The sequence below is a fragment of the Coregonus clupeaformis genome, chromosome 18 (genome assembly GCF_020615455.1).
Source record: "Coregonus clupeaformis isolate EN_2021a chromosome 18, ASM2061545v1, whole genome shotgun sequence".
Classification (NCBI taxonomy): domain Eukaryota; kingdom Metazoa; phylum Chordata; class Actinopteri; order Salmoniformes; family Salmonidae; genus Coregonus; species Coregonus clupeaformis.
Genome location: NC_059209.1, coordinates 52,297,945 through 52,314,175, shown reverse-complemented (window position 1 = coordinate 52,314,175; position 16,231 = coordinate 52,297,945). Strand labels below are relative to the sequence as shown.

The following is a 16,231-nucleotide window of genomic DNA, read 5'->3' as shown; positions in this document are numbered from 1 at the left end:
CCTCAGCTGCCCGGCCCAGACTTATTTCCAAGCTGTGTGTGTACACGTTTTACTATAATTGTGAGTACCAGAATTCCTCACAAGAATAGTAACCAACTTAAAGAAGTGAGGACATTTTGCCGGTACTCACTTGTAAAAAGGCTATTTTAGGCTTAGAGGTTAGGTTTAGGGTTAGGTTAGTTAGAGTTAGGGAAAATAGGATTTTGAATGGGAATCAATTGTTGGTCCCCAAAATGTCCTCACAAGTATAGTAAGATATAGCTGTGTGTGTGTGAGAGAGAGACAAAGAGAGAGTGAAAGAGACAGAGAGAGAGAAAGTGGAAGAGAGAGGGAGACTGCGACACAGTCTGTCCTTGTGTATTGAGGACACGTTGGCAGGATGAGGAGGAGGCTAGTGGATGCAGGTGGCCAGGCAGGGTTCAACTCCCTTCCTCCCCTCTTTCCCTTTCCTCCCCCTTTACTTCTCTTACTGTGACACTCCTTATAAACTCCATTGGCGGGCTGTTGAAGGAGCCGTTAGCGAGCAGCAGGTGGTACACTAACACGACAGGATATGACCTCATAGAGAGGCCATTCAAACATCGCTCAGTCCTCACTCCACCAGATGTCCTGAAAGTTCCCCTTCTAGACAACAAGGAAATAGATCAGAGTGTACTGACCTGTAATCTCTCTCTCTCTCTCTCTCTCTCTCTCTCTCTCTCTCTCTCTCTCTCTCTCTCTCTCTCTCTCTCTCTCTCTCTCTCTCTCTCTCTCTCTCTCTCTCTCTCTCTCTCTCTCTCTCTCTCTCTCTCTCTCTCTCTCTCTCTCTCTCTCTCTCTCTCTCTCTCTCTCTCCTGCCCTTCCTCTCTCTTTCTCAAAGGTCTACAAAGGGCTCTGCTAAATGGGGTTTGGTCTGAGAGAGGGGGAGACAGAGAAAGTGACAGAGAGGGAGAGAGAGGGTACCCTCTGTGTGTCTTTGTGTGTACTCCATCTTGCTGATCACGTCTGAGCAGAAGAGAGCAGAGTAAAGAGGACATGAAAGAGAAGCTGTCAACTGTTTCCTCTATTTATCCATCCCTCACTCCTCTCCTCCACAGTAGAAAATGGTTATTAGATTAGTCATGGTTGATGTTTCTCATACAACACATCTCATTTGGCTTGGCCTAGTTAGAGAAGGCGTGTGTGGGTGTGTTTCAGTGAGTGGGATGATTGTTAGTCAGAGTTTGTCAGTGCATGTGGTACTCAGTGCTGTGTGAGAGTGTGTCTGTGTGTGCACGTTTTGTGAGTTATGTAAGCCATCATGAGCCCCCTTCAGGTGTGTGGGTGTATATGTTCATGTGTGGTTCATGTGTGTGTGTCTGCAGAGATGGGAAAGGGAGAGTTTCCACAAGGTTTACAAACCACAGCCTGCCACGGTCATACAGTTACAGACACATCCCATAGAGAGAACAGGTCTGGAGGGTTGTAAGGATGGTTACAGACACGTCCCATAGAGAGAACAGGTCTGGAGGGTTGTAAGGATGGTTACAGACACGTCCCATAGAGAGAACAGGTCTGGAGGGTTGTAAGGATGGTTACAGACACGTCCCATAGAGAGAACAGGTCTGGAGGGTTGTAAGGATGGGTTACAGACACGTCCCATAGAGAGAACAGGTCTGGAGGGTTGTAAGGATGGTTACAGACACATCCCATAGAGAGAACAGGTCTGGAGGGTTGTAAGGATGGTTACAGACACGTCCCATAGAGAGAACAGGTCTGGAGGGTTGAAATGATGGTTACAGACACGTCCCATAGAGAGAACAGGTCTGGAGGGTTTTAAGGATGGTTGTTGTCTATTCATAAGAGGAACTAAATGTTCCAGTTGTATTTGTTTTGATGTAACAGATGTATTAGACTGTAATGATGAGGATAGAAGAGTCAGTGGAACACACAAACTGAATGTTGTTATTGTTATAGAGATAGATGGAGCATCTCTGAATTGCTGCCTGTCCACCCAGCCTGATTCACTCTGATTCTCTGCAGACACTTTTTATCTATCTGTCACTTAGATCTCCTGTCCTTTTATTGTGTCTGGGTCTGACAGAAACATGTGTACTACCTGTTGCCTTAGCTGTGTTAGGTGTCTTCCTCTCTCCTCCTGTCCCTTCTTCCTCCCTCTCTCCCCCACTCCTTGGGACACTAGGGATCTACCACTCTGTGTAAACAGTCAGCTGACTCTTAAAAAATCCAACGGCTCTTTTGAAACAGGAAACTTGCACCCTTCCTTCTCTAACCCCCTCCCTCTACCCTCCCTCTCTTCTCCCTCCTCTCACAACACGCCTCTCTCCATTTCACAATAGAGCAGCCTGAGATGGGGGAAGGGGTGGAGGGCTATGCAAACTCTCTTTGGGTGGGAGTGAGAGTGAATGAGAGAGGGAAGGAGCAGGGACAGGAAAGAGGAGGGAGGAGGGAGCAGTCTGGCAGCCAGCTGATCGCTGGTCTAGCATTCAGAGTCGGAGTGCAGGATAGAGAGAGAGAGGCAGAGGGAGAAGAGAAGAGGCTACTGATGCTAAATCAATCTGTAATCTGACAGGGAGTCAGAAACCAACCACGTCATCACAGATCTGGCAGCCTCTGTCACGGTTTGTTCCGGGATCAACAATTCAAAAGAGCAGGCTGAGAAACTAGAGCAAGAGGAGGAAGTGAAGAGATAAGAGAGAAACGAGAGATGCCATAAAACCAATAAGAGAGAGAACACACAGAACAGCTACAAGACAGAGAGAGGGAGAGAGAGAGAGACAGAAAGAGAAGAGAGAGAAAGAGAGAGAGCGAGAGAGAGAGAGCGAGAGAGAAGTAAACATACTCTGTGGTGAGTCACTCCTCCTCCCCCTCTCGTTTCTGCTCCTCTCCTCTGGTGTGCTGATGCTGATGCACAGAGGAGCAGCAGAACTAAGAAAATAGTCTAATCCAGAACACTAGAGCCAGACAAGGAGAACCGGACTCTGTGTGGGAGTAGCAGAACCGACAGTGGAACTGTAGAACCGTGAGGTACCAGAACTAGAACCAGGAGTATCATCAGAGCCAGAGGGGTTGTGTACTGTATAAAGGAGTGGTAGCGGACCTGGTGTGTCTCAGTAGAGATGTCCTGGGGGTCTCTGCTGTCTCCAGTGCAGTGGGCCAAATGGACCTGGTCAGCTGTACGGGAGGAGGGGGAGGAGGAGGGGGAGGATGGAGCGCCTGGAACCAAGGATGAAGGGGGAAAGTAAGTAGTGTGTGTGTGTGTGTGTGTGAGATGCTTGTCTGGAACGAGAGAGAGAGAGGGGAGAGGAGAGAGATAGTGTGTGAACACGTGCAGAGAAATCACTGTGTGTGGATAGCAGCAGACTGACTGTGTGTCTGCATCTATCTGTCCGGATGACTGGGGAGAATTTCCTGTTATTATTCATAAAGAGAGAGAAAGAGAGGAGGGTGAGAGACAGAAAGAGAAAGCGGGAGATGTGATGTTGTTTTGACGTGGTCACTTGTCCTTTCCTGCCACTCTGCGTAACCATGACTAGATGATGTTGTCAGGTCTAAAAGCAGAGGGTTTGTCATGCGACCACTCATACACACACAGACAGCCCCTTCTTCCTTCTGGTAAAACTGTTATTGTAGGTACTGTAGCTCTGTTTGCTGTTTGCTGTCTGCCTTCATAATATGTTTGTCTGTGAGAGAGGGCCAGGAGGGAGAGGGTTAGGGAAGGTTGGAGGAGGGTTGGGGGAAGGGAGGTTGAGCTTTCTAAAGATGTGGGATTTTTTGTGCCAGTTTCTAGTTTCCAAGTAACTGTCCAAGATCGCAGTGTAGAGGCCATCGCTGGGACTCTATTTCTGATTGTCTGGGCCTGCTTTGTGTGTGTGTGTGCGCATGCATGTGTGTGTGTTTTTTAAGGATTATCTCTGTGTGGTTTAGATGTGATGTGTGTGAGAGAGTGAGAGTGAGAGTGAGAGAGAGAGAGAGAGAGAGAGAGAGAGGGAGAGAGAGAGAGGGGGGGGGGAGGGGAGAGAGAGAGAGAGGGGGGGAGAGAGAGAGGGGGGGGGGGGGGGGAGAGAGAGAGAGAGAGAGAGAGAGATGTCTGGGTTTCGGGAGCCTGTGTCTTTGTTCCTCTGAGTTGTTTTTCATTAGTGTGTGGATGGTATGATGTGCATTTAAGTGCCTGGGAAAACACACACACACCCGTCTCTGGGTCTGCTGCCTCAGCTGCCCGGCCCAGACTTATTTCCAAGCTGTGTGTGTACACGTTTTACTATAATTGTGAGTACCAGAATTCCTCACAAGAATAGTAACCAACTTAAAGAAGTGAGGACATTTTGCCGGTACTCACTTGTAAAAAAGGCTATTTTAGGCTTAGAGGTTAGGTTTAGGTTAGGTTAGTTAGAGTTAGGGAAAATAGGATTTTGAATGGGAATCAATTGTTGGTCCCCAAAATGTCCTCACAAGTATAGTAAGATATAGCTGTGTGTGTGTGAGAGAGAGACAAAGAGAGAGTGAAAGAGACAGAGAGAGAGAAAGTGGAAGAGAGAGGGAGACTGCGACACAGTCTGTCCTTGTGTATTGAGGACACGTTGGCAGGATGAGGAGGAGGCTAGTGGATGCAGGTGGCCAGGCAGGGTTCAACTCCCTTCCTCCCCTCTTTCCCTTTCCTCCCCCTTTACTTCTCTTACTGTGACACTCCTTATAAACTCCATTGGCGGGCTGTTGAAGGAGCCGTTAGCGAGCAGCAGGTGGTACACTAACACGACAGGATATGACCTCATAGAGAGGCCATTCAAACATCGCTCAGTCCTCACTCCACCAGATGTCCTGAAAGTTCCCCTTCTAGACAACAAGGAAATAGATCAGAGTGTACTGACCTGTAATCTCTCTCTCTCTCTCTCTCTCTCTCTCTCTCTCTCTCTCTCTCTCTCTCTCTCTCTCTCTCTCTCTCTCTCTCTCTCCTCTCTCTCTCTCTCTCTCTCTCTCTCTCTCTCTCTCTCTCTCTCTCTCTCTCTCTCTCTCTCTCTCTCTCTCTCTCTCTCTCTCTCTCTCTCTCTCTCTCTCTCTCTCTCTCTCTCTCTCTCTCTCTCTCTCTCTCTCTCTCTCTCTCTCTCTCTCTCTCTCTCTCTCTCTCTCTCTCTCTCTCTCTCTCTCTCTCTCTCTCTCTCTATCTCTCTATCTATCTATCTATATCTATAGTTCGGATTCAGAAGGGAACTTTGAGACTCCGGAGGCGGAGTCTCCAGGTCTGCGGAATGAGCTCACCCAACTGGATAACTCCGCCCAAAAAGGTGAGATTCCATCCTCAGCTCACTATCTATGCATCAGGTAAACCCCTCCCCCTGCACAGAGGGAAAAATTAGACGGATGGCAGATGGTCATAAGCTAGTCTAGAATCGCTCAGTAATGCCACAGAGACCAATAAAGATAACTATTTTTTGGGTCAGTGGCAAAAAGATAAACAAGAGTGCCCCTCTAACACCCACACCCACACACACAGCACTGACATCCCAACCCTACAGCACACACGGGTGATATGAAACAGATCATGTGTTGTTGACCATTGTAGGCAAACAATGTTATCCTATTAAAATGTCAAACTGTGCTGTGGCGCCTTGGACCGGATTAGTTGATTTGTTTTGGATTCATAATCCTATATCTAGACACAATGCAATCAGAAGATGGCATTCTATGATCCAAATGTCCTTTGTCTCTGTAGACAATAACAACCCCTCCTCTTATACAACAGCAGCCAATCACATTTGGGTTAGTGTCCTAAATAAAACATTGACTGAGAGACAATTCAGTCTGGAGGAATAATAATAGTCTACTTGACTACATCACCTCAGGGAGCAATCTACATGGTAATAACAACACAACACTAGATATTAGATGTCTGGTGTCTGTTAGAGTTAGGGTTAAGGAACGTTTCTTCTCCTGTTCTGACAGAGCAGACATTTGGGATTGTCATAATGACTCCATATTACATATCCACAGAGGGTCATTTTACTGTTATTGATATCTCTGGGAAAAGACAATTGAAAGATGATCTGACACACCCTATCTCTCTGAGAAAGAGAGCAATATCACAAGGGTGTGTGTGTGTGTGTGTGTGTGTGTGTGTGTGTGTGTGTGTGTGTGTGTGTGTGTGTGTGTGTGTGTGTGTGCCTGCGTGTGTGTGGATGGCTGTGTAGTCACATTGTTCTGTGTTCCTGGGCTATGTGCTGGATTTCTCTGTAACAGAGAGATCACTGTACAGCAGTATGAGTCTGCAACCCTGACACACACACATGCGTACGCACGCATGCACACACACACACACACATACCCACAGACACACACACACACACACACGTAATAACCCAAGGACAGTGCCTTGTGTCTGTAGAGCTGCATGTATCCCAATGTTAATGAGACATGCAGGACACAGTGGCAGGACTGCTCAGCGATGCCTTTTCTCTGGAGCTTAACCCCTCAATGAGGTTGACAGTGGCCTGGGCTAGAGCCCCTCTCCTCTCTTAGCAGTGTCAACACAGCCCAGACTGGAATGAGCAGCCCCAGTCCACAGAGAACAGAAGCATGTTAGGAGCATGGCAGGTTGTCGTAAACACAACAGGGTCCTTGGCTGAACATGCACTCAAAACATTATTGTATTATTGTGCCCTTAGGGAGAGGACCATGGCCGTGTGTGTGTGTGTGTGTGTGTGTGTCGGTGTTTGCTGTTGATGAGATGTTTGTTAACGCAGGGACCATTGTAAGGTACCATTCTTAGAATTCTAGAAGTGAGGAGCCATTGTGTGTGTTCTAACAGGAAGTGAGAGGCCATTCAAACATCGCTCAGTCCATAAATGCTTTTAAATAGCATGAACTGAGGCTGTGGAGTTGCAGTGCTCTGAGTCACTGTAGGATTTAAAGATGAGACACCCATGCATCCCAAATGTCACCCTATATAGTGCACTATGTAGGGAATAGGATGCCATTTGGGACACATCCACCCATGCCCTGTCCTATTCCAGAGATGTTTTCCAAGCTGCGCACTGGGGCCTGAGGAGCACTCCCACACGTTTTTTGAATGTGTTTTACAGCAAGACTTTAAATGCAGAGACGTTTCTGAGAATGGGAGAGCGCCCCACAGTCAAGTCTAAGAGTGATTACACAGGAAGCTCTACACTCCAGGGTCACTCTGTCCTCGGTGGAGAGAACGCTGGCAGGAAATCTGTAGCACATTAAGGGAGAGAGACTAACACACACATAGACACAGAGAGACGCACGCACACACACAAAAGAGGGAAGGGGACAAACGTCATGCTTTTCTCTATAACATGACAGCAGATTTACCACTTGGAGAGAGATGGAATAGGCTTTAGAGAAAAGATCAGCTATAGAGGGAGTGGTGAAGAGAGTGATGTGCACTTTCTGTAGTATATTATCTGAAACAAGAAAACCATACAGAGATAAATAAAAAAATGACTTTTGAAGAAAGGTTGCTGTCTTGCTTGTCTCCAGCGTGAGATACTGACTCCGCCTCTCCTCTCTGCAGCCCTCACCAGAGATGACGGACAGCTGACGCCCCGCGCCTTCCTGGACAGGAACTCCAATCAGAATGTTTATCCCGCCTCCCTCCAGGAAGTACAGGATGCCCTAAACAACCTCAATAGCCCCTCCCCCTCCCTGAGCGGAGCAGGTTTGGACCAGAACCTGAACCTGATGTTGACCTCCAGACCTGGAGAAGGAGAGGGTCTCTCCCCGTCCCCTCTGCCTCAGCCCCGTGCCCTACGCCCCCCCTCGCTCCCCGTCCACAACCGCCCCGACTCCGCTGAGGTTGATGATCTCGCTCCTATGACCTCTGACCCCAATGGCAACATCAACTCTCACCCCAACAGCCTGACTCCTGAAATGGACAGACCGGAGGACTCAGACAGACAGTCACCTAGGAAGAGCACAGGCATCACGTGAGTAACTCTCACGACATCTTATCTTACAGTATCTTGTGTTGCCTATCATTCAGTCCTATCACCCTCCCCTTCTGGTTTAGGGAACCAAACTAATCAACCTGGCACTACCAGTACAGCTCCCTGCCTGACCACTTAGCATACAATCACATTATCTTATCTCCCCCCCCCCATACTCTGTCCTCCACCTGTCTCTGAGGACCGCTGAGCAGGTCCGTTTCCTCTGTATGACGCTGTAAGTACTGTATGTCTCTGTAGGCCCTCCACTAGGCCTCAACCACATCCCCAGACTCTGTGTCTCCCCCTGCCCAGTTGAGTTACCTCTCCCCCTGCCTGTTCCTCTCCCTGTTCTCCATGCATGTTCTTCTCATTAATTTCAGTCATCAGTTTCTCCCAGGCAGGGCTAGTCAATCTCAGTCTATTACATCATCTACCTGACCTAAATACACACACAGAGACAGAGACAGAGACACAGAGACAGAGACAGAGACACAGAGAGAGACAGCGAGACAGAGAGACAGAGAGATAGAGAGAGAGAGAGAGAGAGAGAGAGAAGGACCTAATAATACTCTACAGCAACTTCACCGATACTCTCTGTATAAGCGTAATCATGCTCTGTGCAGTGGTTTTGTGACCCTGCTCTCATTTCTATTAGGCAAAAGCCTAATAGACAGACGCACAGAGCAACGCAACAGAGAGAGCACAGAATGAGGTCTGATTACAAAGCCTGCTTTCTCTTCTACTTTCTCTGCTTTTATCCTACTGTACTCTCTCTATGCTCAGTAAGAGTACATTGTTTCAGTCTCACAAAGTATCATATCACAGGAATCCTATACCTTTGGGTCTAGCTGCTTCCCCAGACACACACACACATGGTCGGTGGGTCAGCTACGATCTGGGTAGGGTTAACATTAGGATTGGTCTCAGTAGCTCTGACCTCAGTGCTTTTTGTCTTCAGGAACTCCTGTGAAGTGAAGAAGCTGGACAACCAGACTCCATTACAGAACGCCTGCGGAAAAGTAAGGGTTCATGTTCTTTACCAGCTCCTCAAACAGGAAATGCTTCACTTGTCTCCTTTACTCTTTTCTCATCAAGACAGCAAACTTTATTTACGTTTAAAATAATGTTTTTCAGATAAATGTGTGTATATTTGCTGTCCTTGGCTATCATTGTATCACATATGCATGCAGGTATACTGATGGAACTGAGCCGTTCCATCAGTATACCTCTGCCCTGTCCTCTACTCTACCTCAGCCCTCAGTATACATCAGCCCTGCTCTGGCACAGCACCAGGGAGCAAAGGGAGACTGCCCCATTATACAGTTGAAAATGTCTCTGACTGTATTTCCCTTCCCTGTCTGTCTGTAGGAGGACGACCACTGCGAGGCCCACGCCACAGATGAGGAGAAGCTAGCCAGCACGGCAGGAGTCAGAGCAGACAGAGACCACAAAGGTAAGTGGAGGTTGAGGGAATCAGACACACCCAAATATCAGTGTCTGTGTGAACTCATGTGTTGGTTAATCAATGTCACAGGGAAGGTCATTGTTTTCTTTCATAGAACCCCCCAGTAACAGTTATTAACTAGTAACTAATTGTCAACATCCACAATAGCTTAATTGGATCCAAGGAATCTGTATGAGTGTTCCTAAGTTCCTGTGCTCTGATCTGGGCTCCCTCCCCTCCCTCAGCTCAACCACTAGTGTAGGCTATATTAGCCCAACAGCAGAACCCCAGCAGTGTGATAGGAAGTAGACAGACTGTACCAGATCAATAGTCCCTCAGGCTGCATGTGACACACTTCTACTGTAGCTCTGTTCTGTTCTGCTGAGCTGAGTTGGCCTTATTGTCTGTTCTGTTCTGTTCTGCTCTGTCTAGTCTGGGGAGATGTATACAGTAGAATCTGTCTGTCATCTCAGGGGTTTATTATGAGACAGAATTGTGTCATGATGTCCTCTGTGCTGCAGGCATACACTGCCCCCTCCTGGTCATGCAGCAGCAGTAGCACATGGAGCTCCCAGTGACTGGAGTCAGAATATAATAGAATAGAATAGTTCCTTATGAGAATACAGTGTGGGATATTTCACACAGATACTTTTAGTGACATTTCATTTTTCTCTCCCAGGGACAGAAATGAGTGTGTCAGGCAGATCAGAGGAGTCAGACTGCTGCTCTATGGTGAGTACAAAAACATGCCCTGTTAACAGTCACATTTAGCCCACTTCAGAGACCAAAGATCTAGTGATGGTTCCATCAGAATCATGTGATCTCCCTGGTGACCACTAGATGGAGACATCAGTTAGCCAGTAGTTTAGAACGCTGTCCTCTGAACACATTATGGTCATGATGTCACTGTAGTTAGGAGGGTTAACAAGTTCAGTTAGTGAATGACTTAATCACCATCCCATCTAGCTGATCTTGGCCCATCATCATCATGTTTCTAGTAGATGTAGTGGATTAGAGCTGTGTTGACAGTGATGTTGAGGAGCTAGTGCTACTGTATCTGGTTGGCTGAGATGGTGATGGTGACTGGCTTGATTGGTCTACCCACCCGGTGCCTAACAGTGCTCTGTAGCCCACTACAGTACAGTACCATGGTAGCTTTACTCCCACACTGCACATGAACTGACCGCGAGCTCCTCAGCCTGTCATCATCTCCAGCTCATTAGGTGATAGAGGGATTGAGATTACCAGACCCATAGGATTAGGATATGAGTGTGAGTTATAATCCAGGGAAGGACAACAGGAGGGCGAGGGCTGAGGGGTAGGGCGAGAGAAAGAGATGGAAGTAACCACCCTTAACTCTGGCACTGAGGAACAAGACCTCAACTTCCAACTGCCATCTCCCTCTCAGACTGCGTTTAGACAGGCAGCCCAGTTCCGGTATTTTATTTCACTAATTGGTCTTTTGACCAATCAGATGAGCTCTGAAAAATATCTGACGTGATTGGTCAAAAGACCAATTAGTGGAAAAACGATCAGAATTGGGCTGCCTGTTTAAACAGCCTCAGAGTGCTAGAGTAGACCTGCTGCATCTCGCCTCAGGCTCTTGAAGGCAGAGCCAATATGAGATGTCTTTGTACGGCTCTGGATGGAGATGAGAATATCACCACAACCCTCTAATAAACACTATACTACATTGTACTATAATCTGTTTATTATTGAGCGAAACACGCAGATGGAAATTACCTATAAACATACTGTTTAAACCTGCCACACCCAGAAACATTCACAGATAGTGAATTCATGCTACAAGCCACACTGACATTGTGACTAAATCAGGATTAGGGTCACTTTAATCTAACATCCAGTCAGGAATTTATGGAACTTCTCTCAATCAATTAATCAATCAATCAAATTTTATTTATAAAGCCCTTTTTACATCAGCAGATGTCACAAAGTGCTATACAGAAACCCAGCCTAAAACCCCTAACAGCAAGCAATGCAGATGTAGAAGCCAGTGGCTAGGAAAAACTCCCTAGAAAGGAAGGAACCTAGAGAGGAACCAGGCTCTGAGGGGTGGCAAGTCCCCTTCTGGCTGTGCCGGGTGGAGATTATAACAGTACATGGCCATTAAGGCCAGATTTATCTCCAAGATGTTCAAACGTTCATAGATGACCAGCAGGGTCAAATAATAATCACAGTGGTTGTAGAGGTTGCAACAGGTCAGTACGTCAGGAGTAAATGTCACTTGGCTTTTCATAGCCGGGCATTTAGAGGTTGAAATAGCAGGTGCGGTAGAGCGAGAGAGTTGAAAACAGGGAGACACTGTGGCCCCGTCCAACGATACCCCCGGACATGGCCAACCAGGCACCTGCTCTGACACACATCTCTCTGCAGTATGAGGACTCCTGCCAGCTGAAGAATGCCAAGCTGGGAGGAAGTGACACGCAGAAGACAGGAAGTGAGGTTCTAGACTCCATTTGTATCAGCGAGGCAGAGAAGAAGGCTGTTCTCACCCTCATCAGAGGGGAGGTAAGTTAAACAACAGACCACACATATGCATGCACGTACACACACACACACACACACACACACACACACACACACACACACACGTAACATAGTAATAACTGTCTCCTGTGTCAGATCATCACTAAGGAGACGGAGGCCAGTGACTGGAGGAGGAAGTATGAGGACAGCAGACAGGAAGTCATGGAGATGAGGTAGGCTAATTCACATGTACCATGCTGTTACCATTCACCTCAACTGTACTGTGAGGCTAGTAATGATGTGATGTGTGCTGAGCAGAGAACAGACTGAGTGTCAGCTAGTCAAGATTCATCAGTAGTCGTTCCTCCTCTCTCACAGAAAGATTGTGGCAGAGTATGAGAAGACCATCGCCCAGATGATTGGTGAGTGGCTTAGGTCAACCAAACCTCTTCAAACATTCCTATCCATAAATGTAGTGGTGGCCTTGATGCATGGAATCATAAAATGACCCGTCTGTGTGACCTCTCTCTCTGTCAGAGGATGAACAGTGCAACACCATGAGCTCCCAGAAGTCTTTGCAGGCTGTAAGCATGGAGAAGGAGTCGGCGCTAACAGACCTGAACTCAGTAGAGCGCTCGCTGTCTGATATGTTCCGCCGCTATGAGAACATGAAGAGCACCCTGGACGGCTTTAAGAAGGTTAGGGGTCAGAGTTCAGGGATCAAGAATAGTCTGACCTTAGTATGATTAGTCTTTGAGCTCATATATTAGTTATGTGTAATGTTGTGGTTCTACTATTGTGTGTGTGTAGAATGAGGAGGTATTGAAGAAGTGTGCTCAGGAGTATCTGGCCAGAGTCAAGCAAGAGGAGCAGAGATACCAGACCCTCAAACTCCATGCCGAGGAGAAACTAGACAAGTATGATCACACACACCACACACACACACACACACACACACACACACAAACACACACAGAGGAGTCTGTCACTAACTACCAACCCCTACTCTTCCCTTCAGGGCTAATGAGAACATAGCCCAGGTACGCAGCAAGGCCAGCTCTGAGAGTGTTGCTCTCACCGCCAGCCTAAGGAAGGAGCAGATGAAGGTGGAGTCTCTGGAGAAAGCCCTGCAGCAAAAGGTAAGGGCTAACATTACCTAGCTACATGCTAACACCCACTGCTAGGCCTATAGCAGAAGGTAGCACACAAGCATAGAGATTGTTAGAGGACGCAACATTGTATCTGTCCCATTATGGCGTCTGTGAGAGCATGGGCAGCGCCATTGAGGCCATCTCCATTTTGGAGTAGTCAATGTTCTTCTTTTACTTCTATGAGTTGGTAAACAAACGGAAAGGGTGCATACTGCCACCTGGAGTGTGTCATTTGAACAGGTATGAAGCCAAGGTTGGCGATTTACTGCCACCTGCAGTTATGGAATGTTTGCTCACGAGTATAATTCATTGGTTGGTCCCTCCTGATGAACAGGATGGATTGATGTGATCCTTCCTTAACCCATAGTCCTCAGTGGCATCCTCTATGGCGCTGCCCATGCTAAAAAGGCCTTTTGGGCACTAGAGTTCTCTATCTATCTCTACGCACACAACCCTAACGCTACATGCTAATGCTAACCCTGCAACAAAAGGTAATGCACAACACTTTTTGCTGACCAGGAAAAACTCCAGGCTTAAGTCCTGAATCACCAGTCTCCCTGACGTGATCTTCTGTCTATTCACAGACTGAGGAGATCGAGGAGCTCACCAAGATCTGTGATGAGCTCATCGCCAAGATGGGCAGAACAGACTGAGAGAGATTCCATACTTCCAAATTGACCAATCTTGATCCGCCAAGCCAACCCTGCCTACAACCTATAGTGTACCCCTGTGCATGCCTCCAGCCAATGAGCAGTTCTGTTTCCCCACAGGGCGCCTACACCTAGTGCTGCTGTACTGGTCAAATATCATATGATAACCCATTTATCTTAGTCAAAATTAGTGCACTATTTGGAGAATAGGGTGTCATTTGAGCCAGAGCCTGTGTTACGTACATGTGGACTCGCATTTTTGGCTTGGTCATTTTTCACCACGCAAGACCACACACCCCACACCCCTCACTCCCTCCACCTGTTTGTCTTTCTGTACTGTAACATAAACAGAATATAATGTGCCGTCTTGGCATTGCATAGGTATGTGCATATTTAACTTAGGGTAACATTTTGTAAAGCATTTATTAATATATTATGCACATAAACCCCACACTTACAAAACACCCTCGCTGAGATTTACTGTACATATGGTATTTATTCTGAACACTAGGAGACTAGGGCAGGACCAGGTAGACACTCTCTAGGCTCTAGGACAGTCAGGGGTCAGAGCTCAGAGGTGAGCTGTGTTTGATCCCTTTGTATAACTGCACTATTATAGGGAAGGGGAATGTGAGAGTAAGTTCCGGGTTAGGATGCACTACTATAGATAGGGGTGGGGTGGGGGGTTGTCCTGGGAAATATACAGCTTTTCTCCTGTCTGTATATGAGGCCTTGTGTTAGCAGAGGAAGAGGAGCTGTAGAGTTATTGTGCATTCTGCACAACTCCAGCACAACTGCACATGGGAGGGGAGGGTTTCCCACTGTCCTAAACCCCACCTGGTTAGTCTCTTTCTCAGGCCAGTGTGGTGGAGCAGAGAGTATACTCAGTAAGTGGAAATCTGGAAATGGTGAAGTTAATACAAAGACTATATATTTTGTATATTTAAAAATAAATACCATAAACTGGGAGAGTGTTTGATTTGGTTTTTCAGAATAAAAAATGTTTAGAATCTCCTGCGGCCACGGATATGCACCTGTAGTATTCGGGTATGAAACGTTATGACATGGAGGTAGAGAGAACTGTTCAGGGATTATGTGAGCTCCCATGAGCCCTGCTCAAATGTAGAGCACTATATAGGGAATAGGGTGCCATTTGGGACGTAACCACTGTGTTTTACTGCAGCACCTAGTTAGTGGCATAGAAAGTTAGTGTGTTTCTCCTATTCACTGGTCACTGCTTCACTGTTCTCAGCTAACCTGGTTCTGTTAAATACTCTTTCCACAGTGGAGAGTTTCACACCGCCTCACAGTACTAGTTCCCCCTCCAACATACTGCACTGTGGATGCCATAGTTAAACAAGATGTACAATATAACACGCATGCAGTGAAACACCATGTACGCATGCACACACACACGTGCCAGTGTCTATAATACACATCTTTGTTGTAGCTTCATTGAAAGTGTCTTTAGATAATATTGTTTTTGTTTTAACGGTTTGTACATCACTGATGATCCCTTTTTGCATTGTCATTAATATTTGTAAAGTGAATAAGAAGCATATAGCTGTACTGACTTGTATGTTGACTAATATATGCAGTGTGTGTGCTGAGTAAACATGACTGTAGTAATGAGGGAGTGTGTTCTCATGGCTTCTGTGTTCAGGAGAGTTTCTCTGTTCACAGCTACACAGGTTGGGTCTGACATCACAGCTACACAGGTTGGGTCTGACATCACAGCTACAAAGGTTGCGCCTGACATCACAGCTACACAGGTTGGGTCTGACATCACAGCTACACAGGTTGGGTCTGACATCACAGCTACAAAGGTTGTGTCTGACATCACAGCTACACAGGGTGGGTCTGACATCTCAGCTACACAGGTTGGGTCTGACATCACAGCTACACAGGTTGTGCCTGACATCACAGTTACACAGGTTGGGCCTGACATCACAGCTACACAGGTTGTGCCTGACATCACAGCTACACAGGTTGGGTCTGACATCACAGCTACACAGGTTGGGCCTGACATCACAGCTACACAGGTTGGGCCTGACATCACAGCTACACAGGTTGTGCCTGACATCACAGCTACACAGGTTGGTTCTGACATCACAGCTACACAGGTTGTGCCTGACATCACAGCTACACAAGTTGGGTCTGACATCACAGCTACACAGGTTGGGTCTGACATCACATCTACACAGGTTGGGTCTGACATCACAGCTACACAGGTTGTGCCTGACATCACAGTTACACAGGTTGGGCCTGACATCACAGCTACACAGGTTGGGTCTGACATCACAGCTACACAGGTTGGGTCTGACATCACAGTTACACAGGTTGGGCCTGACATCACAGCTACACAGGTTGGGTCTGACATCACAGTTACATAGCACACTCACAAGCACGGACTTTACTGAATGTTCAGTCTCTGCCATCTTCTCTCTGGCAGGGTGAACTGTAACCTAGCCCCGGGCTAGCAGCTGAACAGGGAAGAGTGTGGAAGGTATCACTATGTTGGCTTTATCTTCTTATCCTCACACCTAACATCCCCTGACACAGCACTAATGTCCTCTA

General features: G+C 47.1%; 1 protein-coding gene across 1 annotated transcript; it reads left to right on the top strand.

Annotated features, from left to right (window-relative positions):
* Window positions 1-2,379: 2,379 nt before the first annotated feature.
* Window positions 2,380-15,287, top strand: LOC121573797 (transforming acidic coiled-coil-containing protein 1-like). Its single transcript, XM_041886099.2, has 13 exons — window positions 2,380-3,220; window positions 5,170-5,261; window positions 7,511-7,922; window positions 8,881-8,941; window positions 9,291-9,375; window positions 10,046-10,098; window positions 11,761-11,895; window positions 12,010-12,086; window positions 12,232-12,275; window positions 12,391-12,551; window positions 12,664-12,770; window positions 12,872-12,992; window positions 13,589-15,287. Exons 1-13 carry the CDS (start codon window positions 3,099-3,101, stop codon window positions 13,655-13,657), a joined length of 1,539 nt encoding a protein of 512 aa, XP_041742033.2. The 5' UTR covers window positions 2,380-3,098; the 3' UTR covers window positions 13,658-15,287.
* Window positions 15,288-16,231: the final 944 nt, after the last annotated feature.

Excerpts from the sequence above, each read along its gene's own strand:
- LOC121573797 (XM_041886099.2), top strand. The coding sequence starts at position 3,099 with ATGTCCTGGGGGTCTCTGCTGTCTCCAGTGCAGTGGGCCAAATGGACC. Across the intron at positions 12,087-12,231 it reads CAGGAAGTCATGGAGATGAG|AAAGATTGTGGCAGAGTATG; the intron begins GTAGGCTAATTC and ends CCTCTCTCACAG. Across the intron at positions 12,993-13,588 it reads AGAAAGCCCTGCAGCAAAAG|ACTGAGGAGATCGAGGAGCT; the intron begins GTAAGGGCTAAC and ends GTCTATTCACAG.